Source organism: Cydia strobilella, chromosome 16 (assembly GCF_947568885.1).
Source record: "Cydia strobilella chromosome 16, ilCydStro3.1, whole genome shotgun sequence".
Taxonomy (NCBI): domain Eukaryota; kingdom Metazoa; phylum Arthropoda; class Insecta; order Lepidoptera; family Tortricidae; genus Cydia; species Cydia strobilella.
Genome location: NC_086056.1, coordinates 16,836,219 through 16,858,709, shown reverse-complemented (window position 1 = coordinate 16,858,709; position 22,491 = coordinate 16,836,219). Strand labels below are relative to the sequence as shown.

The following is a 22,491-nucleotide window of genomic DNA, read 5'->3' as shown; positions in this document are numbered from 1 at the left end:
TTGGATGCAAAATTGTCAAAATGTCACAAATATCAATTTTGACAGACAGTATAAATCTACACTTAACAATGTCACTTGGTGCTAAATTATATCCCAAAAAGATAATTTTCACTGAAAATTACCAAAACTGTCTGTCAAATTTGACTGATATGTCAAACAACTCTATACTATGTCACTTAGTACCAAACTTTAACAAAACATGTTAATTTTCACTAAAAATGACAAAAACTGTCAAACTGTCAATTTTGACATTTTTGACTGATGTGTCAAACTATATTTTCCATCCCATGACTACTGTTGAAGTTCCTATCAAAATCGGACCAGCCGTTTCGATTTTGGACCCAAAACTGTCAAAATTTCACAAAATGTCAATTTTGACAGATTTGACAGATAGTATAAATCTACACTTAACAATGTCACTTGGAGCTAAATTATATCCCAAAATGACAATTTTCACTGAAAATGGCAAAAACTGTCAAACTGTCAAATTTGACAGATATGTCAAACAACTCTAAGTACATTAAACTATGTCACTTAGTACCAAACAATAACAAAACATGTTAATTTTCAGTAAAAATGACAAAAACTGTCAAACTGTCAATTTTGACAGTTTTGACAGATGCGTCAAACTACATTTTCCATCCCATGACCAATGTTGAAAGTCCTATCAAAATCGGACCAGCCGTTTAGAAGATACAGAATTTTTCCTCAAACTGAATTTCGGTCAAGTTCGAGTCGGAATTAGCTTTTTCCATACAAAATAGGTCGAGGCGCCTGATGAAGGTAATAGCAATGTTTCTCTATATTTTTACCTCTAAAAAATTAATATCTCAAAAACGGTAAGAGATAAAAAAAAATGGACTTGAAATTCGAGCTATCGGCACCACGTAGTAGGTGCACGAGGTACGGCATGCCTACCTTATATATTTTTTTCAAAATTTTTGGACGCTAAAAAAAAATTAAAAAAAATGCAAAAATAATCTAACCCGGGTCTAAAATCTTTATTTATTATCCGATTTTAATGTAAAAAACGTCATTCGATGCGCAATTATTGAAATTTTGGGGTAGGGTAGAAACCAAACACCTAATTATTATAAGTTTTTATTAAAAAATTAAAAACCGCAAATTTTCAAAAAAAATGTATGGGAGGTACCAGACGCAGGGCGATTCAATACCAAAAGCGAAAGACCATAGATAGATCAGGTAAAAAAAAGCCCCTATGCCAAATTTGAACGAAATCGACCGAGAATAGACCCTATAACCTAACCTAACCTAACCTAACCTAACCTAACCTAACCTAACCTAACCTAACCTAACCTAACCTAACCTAACCTAACCTAACCTAACCTAACCTAACCTAACCTAACCTAACCTAACCTAACCTAACCTAACCTAACCTAACCTAACCTAACCTAACCTAACCTAACCTAACCTAACCTAACCTAACCTAACCTAACCTAACCTAACCTAACCTAACCTAACCTAACCTAACCTAACCTAACCTAACCTAACCTAACCTAACCTAACCTAACCTAACCTAACCTAACCTAACCTAACCTAACCTAACCTAACCTAACCTAACCTAACCTAACCTAACCTAACCTAACCTAACCTAACCTAACCTAACCTAACCTAACCTAACCTAACCTAACCTAACCTAACCTAACCTAACCTAACCTAACCTAACCTAACCTAACCTAACCTAACCTAACCTAACCTAACCTAACCTAACCTAACCTAACCTAACCTAACCTAACCTAACCTAACCTAACCTAACCTAACCTAACCTAACCTAACCTAACCTAACCTAACCTAACCTAACCTAACCTAACCTAACCTAACCTAACCTAACCTAACCTAACCTAACCTAACCTAACCTAACCTAACCTAACCTAACCTAACCTAACCTAACCTAACCTAACCTAACCTAACCTAACCTAACCTAACCTAACCTAACCTAACCTAACCTAACCTAACCTAACCTAACCTAACCTAACCTAACCTAACCTAACCTAACCTAACCTAACCTAACCTAACCTAACCTAACCTAACCTAACCTAACCTAACCTAACCTAACCTAACCTAACCTAACCTAACCTAACCTAACCTAACCTAACCTAACCTAACCTAACCTAACCTAACCTAACCTAACCTAACCTAACCTAACCTAACCTAACCTAACCTAACCTAACCTAACCTAACCTAACCTAACCTAACCTAACCTAACCTAACCTAACCTAACCTAACCTAACCTAACCTAACCTAACCTAACCTAACCTAACCTAACCTAACCTAACCTAACCTAACCTAACCTAACCTAACCTAACCTAACCTAACCTAACCTAACCTAACCTAACCTAACCTAACCTAACCTAACCTAACCTAACCTAACCTAACCTAACCTAACCTAACCTAACCTAACCTAACCTAACCTAACCTAACCTAACCTAACCTAACCTAACCTAACCTAACCTAACCTAACCTAACCTAACCTAACCTAACCTAACCTAACCTAACCTAACCTAACCTAACCTAACCTAACCTAACCTAACCTAACCTAACCTAACCTAACCTAACCTAACCTAACCTAACCTAACCTAACCTAACCTAACCTAACCTAACCTAACCTAACCTAACCTAACCTAACCTAACCTAACCTAACCTAACCTAACCTAACCTAACCTAACCTAACCTAACCTAACCTAACCTAACCTAACCTAACCTAACCTAACCTAACCTAACCTAACCTAACCTAACCTAACCTAACCTAACCTAACCTAACCTAACCTAACCTAACCTAACCTAACCTAACCTAACCTAACCTAACCTAACCTAACCTAACCTAACCTAACCTAACCTAACCTAACCTAACCTAACCTAACCTAACCTAACCTAACCTAACCTAACCTAACCTAACCTAACCTAACCTAACCTAACCTAACCTAACCTAACCTAACCTAACCTAACCTAACCTAACCTAACCTAACCTAACCTAACCTAACCTAACCTAACCTAATAGGTTTTCCATTTTCCATTTTCCATCCCATGACTAATGTTGAAGGTCCTATCAAAATCGGACAAGCCGTTTCGATTTGGGAACCAAAACAGACAAAATGTCACAAACTGTCAATTTTGACAGACAGTATTAACAATGTCACTTGGTGCTATATTCTATCCCAAAAAGATAATTTTCACTGAAAATGACCAAAACTGTCAATCTGTCAAATTTGACTGATATGTCAAACAACTCTATACTATGTCACTTAGTACCAAACTTTAACAAAACATGTTAATTTTCACTAAAAATGACAAAAACTATCAAACTGTCAATTTTGTCATTTTTGACAGATGTGTCAAACTACATTTTCCATCCCATGACTACTGTTGAAGTTCCTATCAAAATCGGACCAGCCGTTTCGATTTTGGATGCAAAATTGTCAAAATGTCACAAATATCAATTTTGACAGACAGTATAAATCTACACTTAACAATGTCACTTGGTGCTAAATTATATCCCAAAAAGATAATTTTCACTGAAAATTACCAAAACTGTCTGTCAAATTTGACTGATATGTCAAACAACTCTATACTATGTCACTTAGTACCAAACTTTAACAAAACATGTTAATTTTCACTAAAAATGACAAAAACTGTCAAACTGTCAATTTTGACATTTTTGACTGATGTGTCAAACTATATTTTCCATCCCATGACTACTGTTGAAGTTCCTATCAAAATCGGACCAGCCGTTTCGATTTTGGACCCAAAACTGTCAAAATTTCACAAAATGTCAATTTTGACAGATTTGACAGATAGTATAAATCTACACTTAACAATGTCACTTGGAGCTAAATTATATCCCAAAATGACAATTTTCACTGAAAATGGCAAAAACTGTCAAACTGTCAAATTTGACAGATATGTCAAACAACTCTAAGTACATTAAACTATGTCACTTAGTACCAAACAATAACAAAACATGTTAATTTTCAGTAAAAATGACAAAAACTGTCAAACTGTCAATTTTGACAGTTTTGACAGATGCGTCAAACTACATTTTCCATCCCATGACCAATGTTGAAAGTCCTATCAAAATCGGACCAGCCGTTTAGAAGATACAGAATTTTTCCTCAAACTGAATTTCGGTCAAGTTCGAGTCGGAATTAGCTTTTTCCATACAAAATAGGTCGAGGCGCCTGATGAAGGTAATAGCAATGTTTCTCTATATTTTTACCTCTAAAAAATTAATATCTCAAAAACGGTAAGAGATAAAAAAAAATGGACTTGAAATTCGAGCTATCGGCACCACGTAGTAGGTGCACGAGGTACGGCATGCCTACCTTATATATTTTTTTCAAAATTTTTGGACGCTAAAAAAAAATTAAAAAAAATGCAAAAATAATCTAACCCGGGTCTAAAATCTTTATTTATTATCCGATTTTAATGTAAAAAACGTCATTCGATGCGCAATTATTGAAATTTTGGGGTAGGGTAGAAACCAAACACCTAATTATTATAAGTTTTTATTAAAAAATTAAAAACCGCAAATTTTCAAAAAAAATGTATGGGAGGTACCAGACGCAGGGCGATTCAATACCAAAAGCGAAAGACCATAGATAGATCAGGTAAAAAAAAGCCCCTATGCCAAATTTGAACGAAATCGACCGAGAATAGACCCTATAACCTAACCTAACCTAACCTAACCTAACCTAACCTAACCTAACCTAACCTAACCTAACCTAACCTAACCTAACCTAACCTAACCTAACCTAACCTAACCTAACCTAACCTAACCTAACCTAACCTAACCTAACCTAACCTAACCTAACCTAACCTAACCTAACCTAACCTAACCTAACCTAACCTAACCTAACCTAACCTAACCTAACCTAACCTAACCTAACCTAACCTAACCTAACCTAACCTAACCTAACCTAACCTAACCTAACCTAACCTAACCTAACCTAACCTAACCTAACCTAACCTAACCTAACCTAACCTAACCTAACCTAACCTAACCTAACCTAACCTAACCTAACCTAACCTAACCTAACCTAACCTAACCTAACCTAACCTAACCTAACCTAACCTAACCTAACCTAACCTAACCTAACCTAACCTAACCTAACCTAACCTAACCTAACCTAACCTAACCTAACCTAACCTAACCTAACCTAACCTAACCTAACCTAACCTAACCTAACCTAACCTAACCTAACCTAACCTAACCTAACCTAACCTAACCTAACCTAACCTAACCTAACCTAACCTAACCTAACCTAACCTAACCTAACCTAACCTAACCTAACCTAACCTAACCTAACCTAACCTAACCTAACCTAACCTAACCTAACCTAACCTAACCTAACCTAACCTAACCTAACCTAACCTAACCTAACCTAACCTAACCTAACCTAACCTAACCTAACCTAACCTAACCTAACCTAACCTAACCTAACCTAACCTAACCTAACCTAACCTAACCTAATAGGTTTTCCATTTTCCATTTTCCATCCCATGACTAATGTTGAAGGTCCTATCAAAATCGGACAAGCCGTTTCGATTTGGGAACCAAAACAGACAAAATGTCACAAACTGTCAATTTTGACAGACAGTATTAACAATGTCACTTGGTGCTATATTCTATCCCAAAAAGATAATTTTCACTGAAAATGACCAAAACTGTCAATCTGTCAAATTTGACTGATATGTCAAACAACTCTATACTATGTCACTTAGTACCAAACTTTAACAAAACATGTTAATTTTCACTAAAAATGACAAAAACTATCAAACTGTCAATTTTGTCATTTTTGACAGATGTGTCAAACTACATTTTCCATCCCATGACTACTGTTGAAGTTCCTATCAAAATCGGACCAGCCGTTTCGATTTTGGATGCAAAATTGTCAAAATGTCACAAATATCAATTTTGACAGACAGTATAAATCTACACTTAACAATGTCACTTGGTGCTAAATTATATCCCAAAAAGATAATTTTCACTGAAAATTACCAAAACTGTCTGTCAAATTTGACTGATATGTCAAACAACTCTATACTATGTCACTTAGTACCAAACTTTAACAAAACATGTTAATTTTCACTAAAAATGACAAAAACTGTCAAACTGTCAATTTTGACATTTTTGACTGATGTGTCAAACTATATTTTCCATCCCATGACTACTGTTGAAGTTCCTATCAAAATCGGACCAGCCGTTTCGATTTTGGACCCAAAACTGTCAAAATTTCACAAAATGTCAATTTTGACAGATTTGACAGATAGTATAAATCTACACTTAACAATGTCACTTGGAGCTAAATTATATCCCAAAATGACAATTTTCACTGAAAATGGCAAAAACTGTCAAACTGTCAAATTTGACAGATATGTCAAACAACTCTAAGTACATTAAACTATGTCACTTAGTACCAAACAATAACAAAACATGTTAATTTTCAGTAAAAATGACAAAAACTGTCAAACTGTCAATTTTGACAGTTTTGACAGATGCGTCAAACTACATTTTCCATCCCATGACCAATGTTGAAAGTCCTATCAAAATCGGACCAGCCGTTTAGAAGATACAGAATTTTTCCTCAAACTGAATTTCGGTCAAGTTCGAGTCGGAATTAGCTTTTTCCATACAAAATAGGTCGAGGCGCCTGATGAAGGTAATAGCAATGTTTCTCTATATTTTTACCTCTAAAAAATTAATATCTCAAAAACGGTAAGAGATAAAAAAAAATGGACTTGAAATTCGAGCTATCGGCACCACGTAGTAGGTGCACGAGGTACGGCATGCCTACCTTATATATTTTTTTCAAAATTTTTGGACGCTAAAAAAAAATTAAAAAAAATGCAAAAATAATCTAACCCGGGTCTAAAATCTTTATTTATTATCCGATTTTAATGTAAAAAACGTCATTCGATGCGCAATTATTGAAATTTTGGGGTAGGGTAGAAACCAAACACCTAATTATTATAAGTTTTTATTAAAAAATTAAAAACCGCAAATTTTCAAAAAAAATGTATGGGAGGTACCAGACGCAGGGCGATTCAATACCAAAAGCGAAAGACCATAGATAGATCAGGTAAAAAAAAGCCCCTATGCCAAATTTGAACGAAATCGACCGAGAATAGACCCTATAACCTAACCTAACCTAACCTAACCTAACCTAACCTAACCTAACCTAACCTAACCTAACCTAACCTAACCTAACCTAACCTAACCTAACCTAACCTAACCTAACCTAACCTAACCTAACCTAACCTAACCTAACCTAACCTAACCTAACCTAACCTAACCTAACCTAACCTAACCTAACCTAACCTAACCTAACCTAACCTAACCTAACCTAACCTAACCTAACCTAACCTAACCTAACCTAACCTAACCTAACCTAACCTAACCTAACCTAACCTAACCTAACCTAACCTAACCTAACCTAACCTAACCTAACCTAACCTAACCTAACCTAACCTAACCTAACCTAACCTAACCTAACCTAACCTAACCTAACCTAACCTAACCTAACCTAACCTAACCTAACCTAACCTAACCTAACCTAACCTAACCTAACCTAACCTAACCTAACCTAACCTAACCTAACCTAACCTAACCTAACCTAACCTAACCTAACCTAACCTAACCTAACCTAACCTAACCTAACCTAACCTAACCTAACCTAACCTAACCTAACCTAACCTAACCTAACCTAACCTAACCTAACCTAACCTAACCTAACCTAACCTAACCTAACCTAACCTAACCTAACCTAACCTAACCTAACCTAACCTAACCTAACCTAACCTAACCTAACCTAACCTAACCTAACCTAACCTAACCTAACCTAACCTAACCTAACCTAACCTAACCTAACCTAACCTAACCTAACCTAACCTAACCTAACCTAACCTAACCTAACCTAACCTAACCTAACCTAACCTAACCTAACCTAACCTAACCTAACCTAACCTAACCTAACCTAACCTAACCTAACCTAACCTAACCTAACCTAACCTAACCTAACCTAACCTAACCTAACCTAACCTAACCTAACCTAACCTAACCTAACCTAACCTAACCTAACCTAACCTAACCTAACCTAACCTAACCTAACCTAACCTAACCTAACCTAACCTAACCTAACCTAACCTAACCTAACCTAACCTAACCTAACCTAACCTAACCTAACCTAACCTAACCTAACCTAACCTAACCTAACCTAACCTAACCTAACCTAACCTAACCTAACCTAACCTAACCTAACCTAACCTAACCTAACCTAACCTAACCTAACCTAACCTAACCTAACCTAACCTAACCTAACCTAACCTAACCTAACCTAACCTAACCTAACCTAACCTAACCTAACCTAACCTAACCTAACCTAACCTAACCTAACCTAACCTAACCTAACCTAACCTAACCTAACCTAACCTAACCTAACCTAACCTAACCTAACCTAACCTAACCTAACCTAACCTAACCTAACCTAACCTAACCTAACCTAACCTAACCTAACCTAACCTAACCTAACCTAACCTAACCTAACCTAACCTAACCTAACCTAACCTAACCTAACCTAACCTAACCTAACCTAACCTAACCTAACCTAACCTAACCTAACCTAACCTAACCTAACCTAACCTAACCTAACCTAACCTAACCTAACCTAACCTAACCTAACCTAACCTAACCTAACCTAACCTAACCTAACCTAACCTAACCTAACCTAACCTAACCTAACCTAACCTAACCTAACCTAACCTAACCTAACCTAACCTAACCTAACCTAACCTAACCTAACCTAACCTAACCTAACCTAACCTAACCTAACCTAACCTAACCTAACCTAACCTAACCTAACCTAACCTAACCTAACCTAACCTAACCTAACCTAACCTAACCTAACCTAACCTAACCTAACCTAACCTAACCTAACCTAATAGGTTTTCCATTTTCCATTTTCCATCCCATGACTAATGTTGAAGGTCCTATCAAAATCGGACAAGCCGTTTCGATTTGGGAACCAAAACAGACAAAATGTCACAAACTGTCAATTTTGACAGACAGTATTAACAATGTCACTTGGTGCTATATTCTATCCCAAAAAGATAATTTTCACTGAAAATGACCAAAACTGTCAATCTGTCAAATTTGACTGATATGTCAAACAACTCTATACTATGTCACTTAGTACCAAACTTTAACAAAACATGTTAATTTTCACTAAAAATGACAAAAACTATCAAACTGTCAATTTTGTCATTTTTGACAGATGTGTCAAACTACATTTTCCATCCCATGACTACTGTTGAAGTTCCTATCAAAATCGGACCAGCCGTTTCGATTTTGGATGCAAAATTGTCAAAATGTCACAAATATCAATTTTGACAGACAGTATAAATCTACACTTAACAATGTCACTTGGTGCTAAATTATATCCCAAAAAGATAATTTTCACTGAAAATTACCAAAACTGTCTGTCAAATTTGACTGATATGTCAAACAACTCTATACTATGTCACTTAGTACCAAACTTTAACAAAACATGTTAATTTTCACTAAAAATGACAAAAACTGTCAAACTGTCAATTTTGACATTTTTGACTGATGTGTCAAACTATATTTTCCATCCCATGACTACTGTTGAAGTTCCTATCAAAATCGGACCAGCCGTTTCGATTTTGGACCCAAAACTGTCAAAATTTCACAAAATGTCAATTTTGACAGATTTGACAGATAGTATAAATCTACACTTAACAATGTCACTTGGAGCTAAATTATATCCCAAAATGACAATTTTCACTGAAAATGGCAAAAACTGTCAAACTGTCAAATTTGACAGATATGTCAAACAACTCTAAGTACATTAAACTATGTCACTTAGTACCAAACAATAACAAAACATGTTAATTTTCAGTAAAAATGACAAAAACTGTCAAACTGTCAATTTTGACAGTTTTGACAGATGCGTCAAACTACATTTTCCATCCCATGACCAATGTTGAAAGTCCTATCAAAATCGGACCAGCCGTTTAGAAGATACAGAATTTTTCCTCAAACTGAATTTCGGTCAAGTTCGAGTCGGAATTAGCTTTTTCCATACAAAATAGGTCGAGGCGCCTGATGAAGGTAATAGCAATGTTTCTCTATATTTTTACCTCTAAAAAATTAATATCTCAAAAACGGTAAGAGATAAAAAAAAATGGACTTGAAATTCGAGCTATCGGCACCACGTAGTAGGTGCACGAGGTACGGCATGCCTACCTTATATATTTTTTTCAAAATTTTTGGACGCTAAAAAAAAATTAAAAAAAATGCAAAAATAATCTAACCCGGGTCTAAAATCTTTATTTATTATCCGATTTTAATGTAAAAAACGTCATTCGATGCGCAATTATTGAAATTTTGGGGTAGGGTAGAAACCAAACACCTAATTATTATAAGTTTTTATTAAAAAATTAAAAACCGCAAATTTTCAAAAAAAATGTATGGGAGGTACCAGACGCAGGGCGATTCAATACCAAAAGCGAAAGACCATAGATAGATCAGGTAAAAAAAAGCCCCTATGCCAAATTTGAACGAAATCGACCGAGAATAGACCCTATAACCTAACCTAACCTAACCTAACCTAACCTAACCTAACCTAACCTAACCTAACCTAACCTAACCTAACCTAACCTAACCTAACCTAACCTAACCTAACCTAACCTAACCTAACCTAACCTAACCTAACCTAACCTAACCTAACCTAACCTAACCTAACCTAACCTAACCTAACCTAACCTAACCTAACCTAACCTAACCTAACCTAACCTAACCTAACCTAACCTAACCTAACCTAACCTAACCTAACCTAACCTAACCTAACCTAACCTAACCTAACCTAACCTAACCTAACCTAACCTAACCTAACCTAACCTAACCTAACCTAACCTAACCTAACCTAACCTAACCTAACCTAACCTAACCTAACCTAACCTAACCTAACCTAACCTAACCTAACCTAACCTAACCTAACCTAACCTAACCTAACCTAACCTAACCTAACCTAACCTAACCTAACCTAACCTAACCTAACCTAACCTAACCTAACCTAACCTAACCTAACCTAACCTAACCTAACCTAACCTAACCTAACCTAACCTAACCTAACCTAACCTAACCTAACCTAACCTAACCTAACCTAACCTAACCTAACCTAACCTAACCTAACCTAACCTAACCTAACCTAACCTAACCTAACCTAACCTAACCTAACCTAACCTAACCTAACCTAACCTAACCTAACCTAACCTAACCTAACCTAACCTAACCTAACCTAACCTAACCTAACCTAACCTAACCTAACCTAACCTAACCTAACCTAACCTAACCTAACCTAACCTAACCTAACCTAACCTAACCTAACCTAACCTAACCTAACCTAACCTAACCTAACCTAACCTAACCTAACCTAACCTAACCTAACCTAACCTAACCTAACCTAACCTAACCTAACCTAACCTAACCTAACCTAACCTAACCTAACCTAACCTAACCTAACCTAACCTAACCTAACCTAACCTAACCTAACCTAACCTAACCTAACCTAACCTAACCTAACCTAACCTAACCTAACCTAACCTAACCTAACCTAACCTAACCTAACCTAACCTAACCTAACCTAACCTAACCTAACCTAACCTAACCTAACCTAACCTAACCTAACCTAACCTAACCTAACCTAACCTAACCTAACCTAACCTAACCTAACCTAACCTAACCTAACCTAACCTAACCTAACCTAACCTAACCTAACCTAACCTAACCTAACCTAACCTAACCTAACCTAACCTAACCTAACCTAACCTAACCTAACCTAACCTAACCTAACCTAACCTAACCTAACCTAACCTAACCTAACCTAACCTAACCTAACCTAACCTAACCTAACCTAACCTAACCTAACCTAACCTAACCTAACCTAACCTAACCTAACCTAACCTAACCTAACCTAACCTAACCTAACCTAACCTAACCTAACCTAACCTAACCTAACCTAACCTAACCTAACCTAACCTAACCTAACCTAACCTAACCTAACCTAACCTAACCTAACCTAACCTAACCTAACCTAACCTAACCTAACCTAACCTAACCTAACCTAACCTAACCTAACCTAACCTAACCTAACCTAACCTAACCTAACCTAACCTAACCTAACCTAACCTAACCTAACCTAACCTAACCTAACCTAACCTAACCTAACCTAACCTAACCTAACCTAACCTAACCTAACCTAACCTAACCTAACCTAACCTAACCTAACCTAACCTAACCTAACCTAACCTAACCTAACCTAACCTAACCTAACCTAACCTAACCTAACCTAACCTAACCTAACCTAACCTAACCTAACCTAACCTAATAGGTTTTCCATTTTCCATTTTCCATCCCATGACTAATGTTGAAGGTCCTATCAAAATCGGACAAGCCGTTTCGATTTGGGAACCAAAACAGACAAAATGTCACAAACTGTCAATTTTGACAGACAGTATTAACAATGTCACTTGGTGCTATATTCTATCCCAAAAAGATAATTTTCACTGAAAATGACCAAAACTGTCAATCTGTCAAATTTGACTGATATGTCAAACAACTCTATACTATGTCACTTAGTACCAAACTTTAACAAAACATGTTAATTTTCACTAAAAATGACAAAAACTATCAAACTGTCAATTTTGTCATTTTTGACAGATGTGTCAAACTACATTTTCCATCCCATGACTACTGTTGAAGTTCCTATCAAAATCGGACCAGCCGTTTCGATTTTGGATGCAAAATTGTCAAAATGTCACAAATATCAATTTTGACAGACAGTATAAATCTACACTTAACAATGTCACTTGGTGCTAAATTATATCCCAAAAAGATAATTTTCACTGAAAATTACCAAAACTGTCTGTCAAATTTGACTGATATGTCAAACAACTCTATACTATGTCACTTAGTACCAAACTTTAACAAAACATGTTAATTTTCACTAAAAATGACAAAAACTGTCAAACTGTCAATTTTGACATTTTTGACTGATGTGTCAAACTATATTTTCCATCCCATGACTACTGTTGAAGTTCCTATCAAAATCGGACCAGCCGTTTCGATTTTGGACCCAAAACTGTCAAAATTTCACAAAATGTCAATTTTGACAGATTTGACAGATAGTATAAATCTACACTTAACAATGTCACTTGGAGCTAAATTATATCCCAAAATGACAATTTTCACTGAAAATGGCAAAAACTGTCAAACTGTCAAATTTGACAGATATGTCAAACAACTCTAAGTACATTAAACTATGTCACTTAGTACCAAACAATAACAAAACATGTTAATTTTCAGTAAAAATGACAAAAACTGTCAAACTGTCAATTTTGACAGTTTTGACAGATGCGTCAAACTACATTTTCCATCCCATGACCAATGTTGAAAGTCCTATCAAAATCGGACCAGCCGTTTAGAAGATACAGAATTTTTCCTCAAACTGAATTTCGGTCAAGTTCGAGTCGGAATTAGCTTTTTCCATACAAAATAGGTCGAGGCGCCTGATGAAGGTAATAGCAATGTTTCTCTATATTTTTACCTCTAAAAAATTAATATCTCAAAAACGGTAAGAGATAAAAAAAAATGGACTTGAAATTCGAGCTATCGGCACCACGTAGTAGGTGCACGAGGTACGGCATGCCTACCTTATATATTTTTTTCAAAATTTTTGGACGCTAAAAAAAAATTAAAAAAAATGCAAAAATAATCTAACCCGGGTCTAAAATCTTTATTTATTATCCGATTTTAATGTAAAAAACGTCATTCGATGCGCAATTATTGAAATTTTGGGGTAGGGTAGAAACCAAACACCTAATTATTATAAGTTTTTATTAAAAAATTAAAAACCGCAAATTTTCAAAAAAAATGTATGGGAGGTACCAGACGCAGGGCGATTCAATACCAAAAGCGAAAGACCATAGATAGATCAGGTAAAAAAAAGCCCCTATGCCAAATTTGAACGAAATCGACCGAGAATAGACCCTATAACCTAACCTAACCTAACCTAACCTAACCTAACCTAACCTAACCTAACCTAACCTAACCTAACCTAACCTAACCTAACCTAACCTAACCTAACCTAACCTAACCTAACCTAACCTAACCTAACCTAACCTAACCTAACCTAACCTAACCTAACCTAACCTAACCTAACCTAACCTAACCTAACCTAACCTAACCTAACCTAACCTAACCTAACCTAACCTAACCTAACCTAACCTAACCTAACCTAACCTAACCTAACCTAACCTAACCTAACCTAACCTAACCTAACCTAACCTAACCTAACCTAACCTAACCTAACCTAACCTAACCTAACCTAACCTAACCTAACCTAACCTAACCTAACCTAACCTAACCTAACCTAACCTAACCTAACCTAACCTAACCTAACCTAACCTAACCTAACCTAACCTAACCTAACCTAACCTAACCTAACCTAACCTAACCTAACCTAACCTAACCTAACCGAGTCACGTGCCACCCTGCGTCGTAGCAACATCTTTTCCGCCGAGCTCCGCAGTTAAAAATTCGTGGACGTGGCAATTCTTACCCGATCGGGACAAAATAAACGTCAGTGTGTGCGGAATAGTGCGGCCGATCTATTGGATTACAGTGAGTGTACGGCAGTGCTCAGTGAAAACCGCAAAGTGCAATAAACCACGTTTTTAGAGGTTAAACACCTTCAAACAGCCGTCTACAGCCTCACAGGACATCGGTATCGCTACTTGCGATACATCGCCGGAAGCGCCTCAACGAGCCCCACAATTTGACACCCCGCCCGCCTCCGGGCGACACACCGTTGGAGCACAAAAGCCAAAAAAACAAAAACCACGTGGCGGCGTGGTCGAAGATCCAGCGGTGTTCGGCTGATTCTGACGACGCAGCAAGAAGGAACACATCTCCAGGACACGTACGGTACCTTTTTTGGAATTTTTGGACAGTCAGTTTTCAAGACATTAACTTTTCAAAATTAAAACTTTGAAGTGCAATAGTGAAAAATCTTCAGGCAGACGATATACTTTTCGCATTAGATCCTGTTGCGCGCTTACAAGAAGAAGAGTTCTACAAAGTTTGGAAAATTTTTGGACAATATTTCACATAAAAAATTTAGTTTAAATATATTTTTAGAAAAATTAAGTCTGCATAAAATATTTGTATTGTACGTGTCTGTATTATTATTGTCTATTGTAGGTGTATATTTTATCTTAATTTTGCAATTTTTTGTGTATTTTTATGTCAAGCGGTACCGGAGTTATCGAATTTTAACTCATTTTTGGCCTTAAATTCCAAATTAATAAAAAATATTGTTTTTTCTTCATAAAATCAGGTTTAGAATAGTAATACCACCTTGGGAAACCGAAAACCCGGACCCCGTAGCGTGTAAATTCAGCAGATACCGGTTTTTCCGCCATTTTATTTTTTCGATACCAAATTTCAAATAGGTTTTTCTCGGGTACCGTTTGACGTACAGATCTCGGATTTTCACCCTAGGCATAACTTTTTTACCAAGAACCGATATTTACCGGTTTTGGGTGAATATCTCAATAATTATTTTTAAGGACTGAGACCACTTTTAAAGAATAGAGGAGATAAGGCCAATAGTAAGAGAGAAAACCCGAACCTCCTCCGACCAACGGTTCCCAAGTTATAGGTCTTCAAACATTGACATTGACAGTTCGGCGGCCATCTTGCCTATTTTCAACTAACGATAACTTGGCAACCGAGGGTGCTAGAGACACGCGGTTTTCTTTGCAGAGAACACACGAGGCCAAACAACCGTCCCCAACGGTTTTCAGGAGTTTTCAAGACAATTTTGGACTGAAAATTCCTGAAAATTTTGGAGATCTGAAAGTGGTCCCAGACGCTAGAATAAGTCTAGCTTAGTAGCCCTAGCCAAAATCCAGGCTTTCTACGACCCCCGGAAGCGAAGATACGGGCGGTCAAAGTTCGACTTTGACAGTTCTCGCCGCCATCTTGGAAAAATCTAAACAGCCATATCTTCCTAACGGTAGGTCGTGGAGAGCTGCGGTTTTCAAGTCTCATACCAGCGCGGGGCCCTCTACGTGGAGACTCACCTTTCAGGACTCCTTCAGGACTTTCAGGGATTCATAAAGTCAATAAAATTTTCAGTCCTGAAGGGTGACTCAAAGGATAGGGCTTACCGAGACGAGAAAAACGAGCCCAAGCACGGTGGAATTGGCCGAAGGGTTCCCGAGTTACGGACAGATACCCAATCCGATACCGGTTTTGGGGACCGATACCGAAAATTTTGAACCGCCACTGCTCGGAAACCCGTTGGACTGGTCCGGTCGTGTTTGGTACCGTTGGAAAGGTCTCGGAGAGAGCTATCTTTTGGGTATGGAATTTTGGCTCTACGTAGAGTTCAAAAATATAAACTAGATTTTAAGTAGTTTTAAGACTAAATAAAGAGTCAGAGACTCTAGTAGCCTTATTTAGCAGTAGAAAGCCGACAGTAGAGCTGCGACTCTACATTAAGACACAACAACTTTCAATATTTCTAATATTTTCAATATTTTCTTCGCGCTTTAGACAGCACCCCCTCTTTACAGGGGTGATAAATAAACATATATACAATAGGGTAACTGACTGAAAGTCGGTCCTTATTGACTGACCCAGCAAAACCTCCAACAATGATAGGATTTAGAACACCGGTCAAAAAGGCCACCAAATCTCCGTCAAAAGACACGGCTAAGAGCCCGAACAAAAGTGTCAGAAGGAGCATTGACAAATGGGAAGCGGCTAGCGGGGATGTTACTCAGACTTTGATCCCCACAGTCATCCCAACAACATCGCAGGCTGGGCCTGCAGGAGTTCCACCCCAAACAAGACAAGCTATCCCAAACTCGGTGGAAAAAGGCCCGCAGCGGAGAGTAGCGGAGGCCAGGGCTCTGCTTGAGAAAGCAAAGGCCCAAATGAAGTTGTCAGGGAATATTAAAAGGGAAATAAAAGCCACCGTCCAGGAAGTAATTGAACAAATGTATAATATAGTGAAGGAATTGGCAAAGGACTTAAAAACAGAACAGGATAGAAAAGAGAGTTCCGGGAGGGTTGTGCCTGGAGCAACTGCTTCAGACACAACCTTCACGCTGGATGAGGAGCAAAACCGGCCTCCAAACACAACGAGAGAAAGAGAGGTAGACGAAAGGAGATGGACGAATGAAGAAGAAGCTCGAGAGATTAAAACTCTCATACAACGAAATACCTTGTTGCTAGAGGAAAACACAGCAAAAATGGACGAGCTGAAGGCCTCGATGGAGACCCAGCGGGAAACCCTAGAGAGGGTGGCGACGACCGCGACGTACGCAAGCGTAGCGGCGGCGGCCCCAAACACGGCGCAGGGTGCAGGACCAACCTCCAGGAGAGGTACTCTGCACTCGGTGGTCGTAACCTCGACGGACGAAACCGAAACGGGAGACGAGGTCCTCGGCAAGATAAGGAAAGCGGTGGACGCCAAGGACGGGTGGATCAAGGTGGAAAGGGTACGGAAAGCAAAAGATAGGAAAATCATAATGGGGTTGGCAACTAGGGAGGAAAGGGAAAAGATTAAAGAAAGGCTAGCGAAAGAGGGAACTAATCTCGTCGTCGAGGACGCGAAGAATAAGGACCCCCTTCTGGTCCTTAGGAGTGTCCTCACTATAAACTCCGACGAGGATATAGTGAGGGCTCTAAGGAACCAGAACAAGGGAATTTTCCGCGACCTCGAGGATGAAGAGAACAGGGTGGAAATTAAATACAGAAGGAGGACCCGAAACCCACATACTTGTCACGTTGTGGCCTGTGTCTCTCCCATAATATGGCAGAGGGCGACGGGGGTGGGAACCGTCCATTTGGACCTCCAACGCGTAAGGGTGGAAGACCAGACGCCATTGGTGCAGTGCACTCGCTGCCTGGGCTTCGGCCACGGCAAGCGATACTGCACTGCAGCAGCGGACTTATGCAGCCACTGCGGTGGTCCCCACCTACGCTCCGAGTGTGCTGACTGGCTCGCGAGAGTCCCTCCGAAGTGTCAAAACTGTGAAAAGGCCGAATTGGAAGACACAGAGCACAACGCGTTCAGTCTGGCTTGCCAAACACGCAAAAGATGGGACGAAATAGCAAGGTCGAGCGTGGCATATTGCTAAAGGCGCCCCTGGCAATCCAATACTTTACCAGCTTGCACAAGCTAACCTGCAGCGAAAGAAACTTGCCACTGAGGAGCTCTATGCAGAGGCGAAGCAGCGAGGTATCGCTGTCGCGCTTCTCCAAGAGCCCTATGTAGGAGGGGCAAAAGTGACAAGAAGCTACAAGGGAGTACGAATCTTCCAGGGCACTGGCGCGGGGGAGGGAACAGTAAAGGCTGCGATCGCCGTCTTTGACGACGACATTAAGGTAACACAATACCCGAAACTCACCACCGACAATGTTGTAGCAGTGAGCATCCAAACCAGTGCCTGGGAAGTCGTACTCGTTTCCCTGTATCTTGAACCAGACCAACCCATGGAACCCCATCTTGAGCAACTTGAGAAAGTCGCAAAAGAACTAAAACCGCAGAGGTGGATAATAGGAGGAGACTTTAATGCGAAAAGCACCTGGTGGGGTAGCCCTGTAGTCGATGGCAGAGGGGAACAGCTGGCCACTACACTGGATGAGCTTGGCCTGAACATACTCAATAGAGGGGATACTCCAACATTCGACACCGTGAGAGGCGGCAAACACTACACAAGCTATGTTGATGTAACGGCCTGCTCCATTGACATACTGGACCTGGTAGACGACTGGAGAGTTGATCAGGGGCTGACAAGCTCGGACCACAACGGCATTATATTTAAAGTCAAGCTGACAAAACTGGTTGGCATAACGGTACAAAGGACAACAAGGAAATTCAACACTAAGAAAGCCAATTGGTCTGAGTTTTATGGAAAATTCAGAAAATTGCTGCAAGATCACAAAATAGTAAAATCAGAAATAGAAAGCTTAAACAACAATATAAAAATAGAAAAAGTAGTAACAGAATTTAACGCTGCAATAGAAGAAGCCTGTATATCGTCTATGCCTAAAAAGAAAGTCAAACAACAACTTACATTGCCGTGGTGGTCCGAGGAACTCGCCAAAATGAAAAAAGGGGTCGCTACCAGGAAGCGCAGGATAGGGTGTGCTGCCCCAGTCCGGAGGTCAAAAGTAGTAGAAGAGTACGTACAATACAAAGAAGAGTATGAAAGGGCAGCGGCAAAAGCGCAAGTGGACAGTTGGAAGGACTTCTGCCATAAACAAAGCAGAGAAGGGGTCTGGGAGGGCATCTACCGGGTAATTGGAAGAACCGCACGCAGGGAAGAGGACTCACCGCTAGAGAAGGATGGAGTAGTGCTCGATGCGAAGAGTTCAGTGCGCCTGCTAGCGGAAACTTTCTACCCCAAGGACTGTACCACTAGCGACAATGACTACCATCGTCAAGTGAGGGAGAGAGCCGACATTGTGAACGACGGGGAGCAAGATAACACTTGCGAACCCTCGTTCACAATGGCGGAACTGAAACGTGCGTACGACTCCTTCAACCCAAAGAAAGCCCCAGGGGAGGACGGCTTTACCTCTGATATTTGCTATCACGCCATAGAAACGGACCCAGAGACGTTCCTTGCACTGCTTAATAAATGTTTAAGCCGAGGATACTTCCCTAGGGCTTGGAAAACCGCAACGGTGGTGGTCCTCCGAAAGCCTGGTAGAGGAGACTATACAACGCCCAAATCGTACAGGCCAATAGGACTGCTTCCGATCATGGGTAAAGTGTTTGAGAAGATGGTGGTGAACAGGCTAAAGTTTTACTTGCTGCCCCAAATGAGTGATCGCCAATACGGGTTCATGCCACAGCGCAGCACCGAGGACTCCCTTTATGCCCTAATGAAATACATACGAAAGAAATTAGACTCTAAAAAGATCGTAACACTAATATCACTGGACATAGAGGGGGCCTTCGATGGTGCTTGGTGGCCGGCTATCAGGTCCCGGTTGGCGGAAGAGAATTGCCCAGTTGAACTGAGACGCGTAATCGATAGCTACCTCACAGACCGAAGAGTAACAGTTAGATACGCGGGAGAGCAATACAGTCTGGACACCACCAAGGGATGCGTACAGGGATCGATAGCGGGCCCCATTCTGTGGAACTTGCTCTTGGACCCACTACTTAAAAGTTACGGGCAAAGGGGCGACTACTGCCAGGCATTCGCAGACGATGTCGTACTTGTCGTTGATGGGAATACCGCTCTGGAAATTGAAACGCGCGCAAACGCTGCTCTCGACCATGCTCGGGAGTGGGGTGTCAGTAATAAGCTTCGATTCGCACCGCATAAAACTAATGCAATGGTAATTACACGGAGGCTCAAGTATGACACCCCTCGACTGAGTATGGGCGGAACCAGCATCGCCATGGTAAAAGAGATGAAATTACTTGGTGTAACCATCGACGACAAGCTGACTTTTAACAGCCATGTTTCGAATGTCTGCAGGAAAGCGATAGCAGTCTATAAACAGCTATCTAGGGCTGCCAAGACAGACTGGGGGCTCCATCCTGAAGTCGTAAAAATAATATATGTGGCAACCGTAGAGCCCATCATACTGTATGCCGCTAGTGTTTGGGCGCATGCTGCAAACAAATTGGGTGTCCAAAAGCAGTTGGCAGTGGTGCAACGCGGAATGGCGCAGAAGATATGCAAGGCATACCGCACCGTGTCCCTCAACTCGGCGCTGGTTCTGGCGGGGATGCTCCCTCTTGACCTCCGAGTCCGAGAGGCGGCTTCGTTGTACGAAGCCAAGAAGGGAGAGTCTCTGCCTGCCCTGTGGCCTGGAGATAGAGAGGTGGAACAAATGGCATCCGCAACTGAAATGCCTCATCCTGCGGATCGCGAAGAATTGAGGGTGGTTCGCCTGGTGAACCAAGACGATGTGAACTCGAACAGTGAGTTCGATGTGCGAATATTTACCGATGGCAGCAGGCTTGAGGGCGGGGTTGGAGCCTCACTTTCTATTTGGAAGGGAGAAACCGAAACCAAAGCCCACAAGCTTGCTCTATCGAGATACTGTACGGTTTACCAGGCGGAGCTCCTTGCCCTGTGCAGGGCCACTAGGGAAGCAAAGAAGTATGCCGAGAAATCGTATGGAGTCTACAGCGACTCTATGGCAGCCCTTCAAACAATACAAAACCACAGTTGCCTTCACCCCCTCGCTGTAGAGGCCAGAGAGAATTTAAAAGCTATGTCTCTCCAGGGTAAGGTAGTCACCCTACACTGGATTAAAGCTCACGCAGGGTTAGAAGGCAACGAGCGGGCAGACGAGTTGGCGAAAGGAGCAGCAGTAGGCTCCAAACGAAAGCCGGACTATGACCAATGCCCGGTTTCATTCGTCAAGCGTAGCATTCGCATGTCGACGCTTGACGAATGGAATCGGAGGTATAAGTCTGGCGAAACGGCTTCCATCACGAAGTTATTCTTCCCAGATGCAGTGGCGGCTTATAGGGTGACAAGGAAATCAGAGCCAAACAACCTAAAGACGCAGTTGATGACGGGACACGGTGGATTCTCTGAGTATTTAAACCGCTTCAAGTGCAAGGAGAGTCCATCGTGCGTCTGTGACAACAATACGCAAGAAACGGTGCCACATATAATATTTGAGTGTCCAGTTCATGATAGTGAGCGCTTTGATATGGAGCAAAAAATTAAAATTAGTATAACTGCCGACAAACTACACAACATAATGGCTAGTGCGGAAATGGACCAATTTATAGAGTTCTGCTTAAAAATTGTGAGAAGAGTCGTAAAAAGAAATAAAACTAGATAGAAATATATGTTTTTAAAATATAGTAAATATATTTAAGAAAAACATAAAAAACCCAGTAGGATTAATCAAAAGAGAGGGCCAAACTCGTGTCATAAGAAACGCACAATATGTATATTAGATTTAAGATAATAATACAATAGCGAATATATGAAAAATGTAACATAGATAATAATATTAAATATAAGCATGTAATAAGAAATTGTATAAAAAGCGCTACCCATGCAGTGAGCACTCATGAATAAAGTTCAAACCCTGTGTTTCCTTATTTTTCCCGAATAGTAAGTAATAAGTAATAAGCTGATAGGTGGGACTACCCACATAAGGAACGAAAGAGATGAATGAAAGAAAGATCAAGTATGAAGTATGCTAGTACGAGAGGTATACAAGCGAGAACTGGTATGAATGAAAAACTAGCTAGGCAAAGTCTCCGATCATGTTGGAGGAGCACTGTAAAAAAAAAAAAAAACCTAACCTAACCTAACCTAACCTAACTCAAAACCTAACCTAACTCAAAACCTAACCTAACTCAAAACCTAACCTAACTCAAAACCTAACCTAAC

At 39.7% G+C, this 22,491-nt stretch overlaps 1 protein-coding gene across 1 annotated transcript; it reads left to right on the top strand.

Moving 5' to 3' along the window:
- Positions 1–16,755: 16,755 nt before the first annotated feature.
- On the top strand, positions 16,756–21,931 carry LOC134748560 (uncharacterized). The gene is made up of 2 exons (XM_063683347.1): positions 16,756–18,186; positions 18,278–21,931. Exons 1-2 carry the CDS (start codon positions 16,756–16,758, stop codon positions 21,929–21,931), a joined length of 5,085 nt encoding a protein of 1,694 aa, XP_063539417.1.
- Positions 21,932–22,491: the final 560 nt, after the last annotated feature.

Bases quoted from the DNA above. Each gene is read 5' to 3' on its own strand.
- LOC134748560 (XM_063683347.1), top strand. From the start codon at position 16,756: ATGATAGGATTTAGAACACCGGTCAAAAAGGCCACCAAATCTCCGTCA. The intron at 18,187-18,277 runs GCTTGCCAAACA...ATACTTTACCAG, and splicing joins AGCACAACGCGTTCAGTCTG to CTTGCACAAGCTAACCTGCA.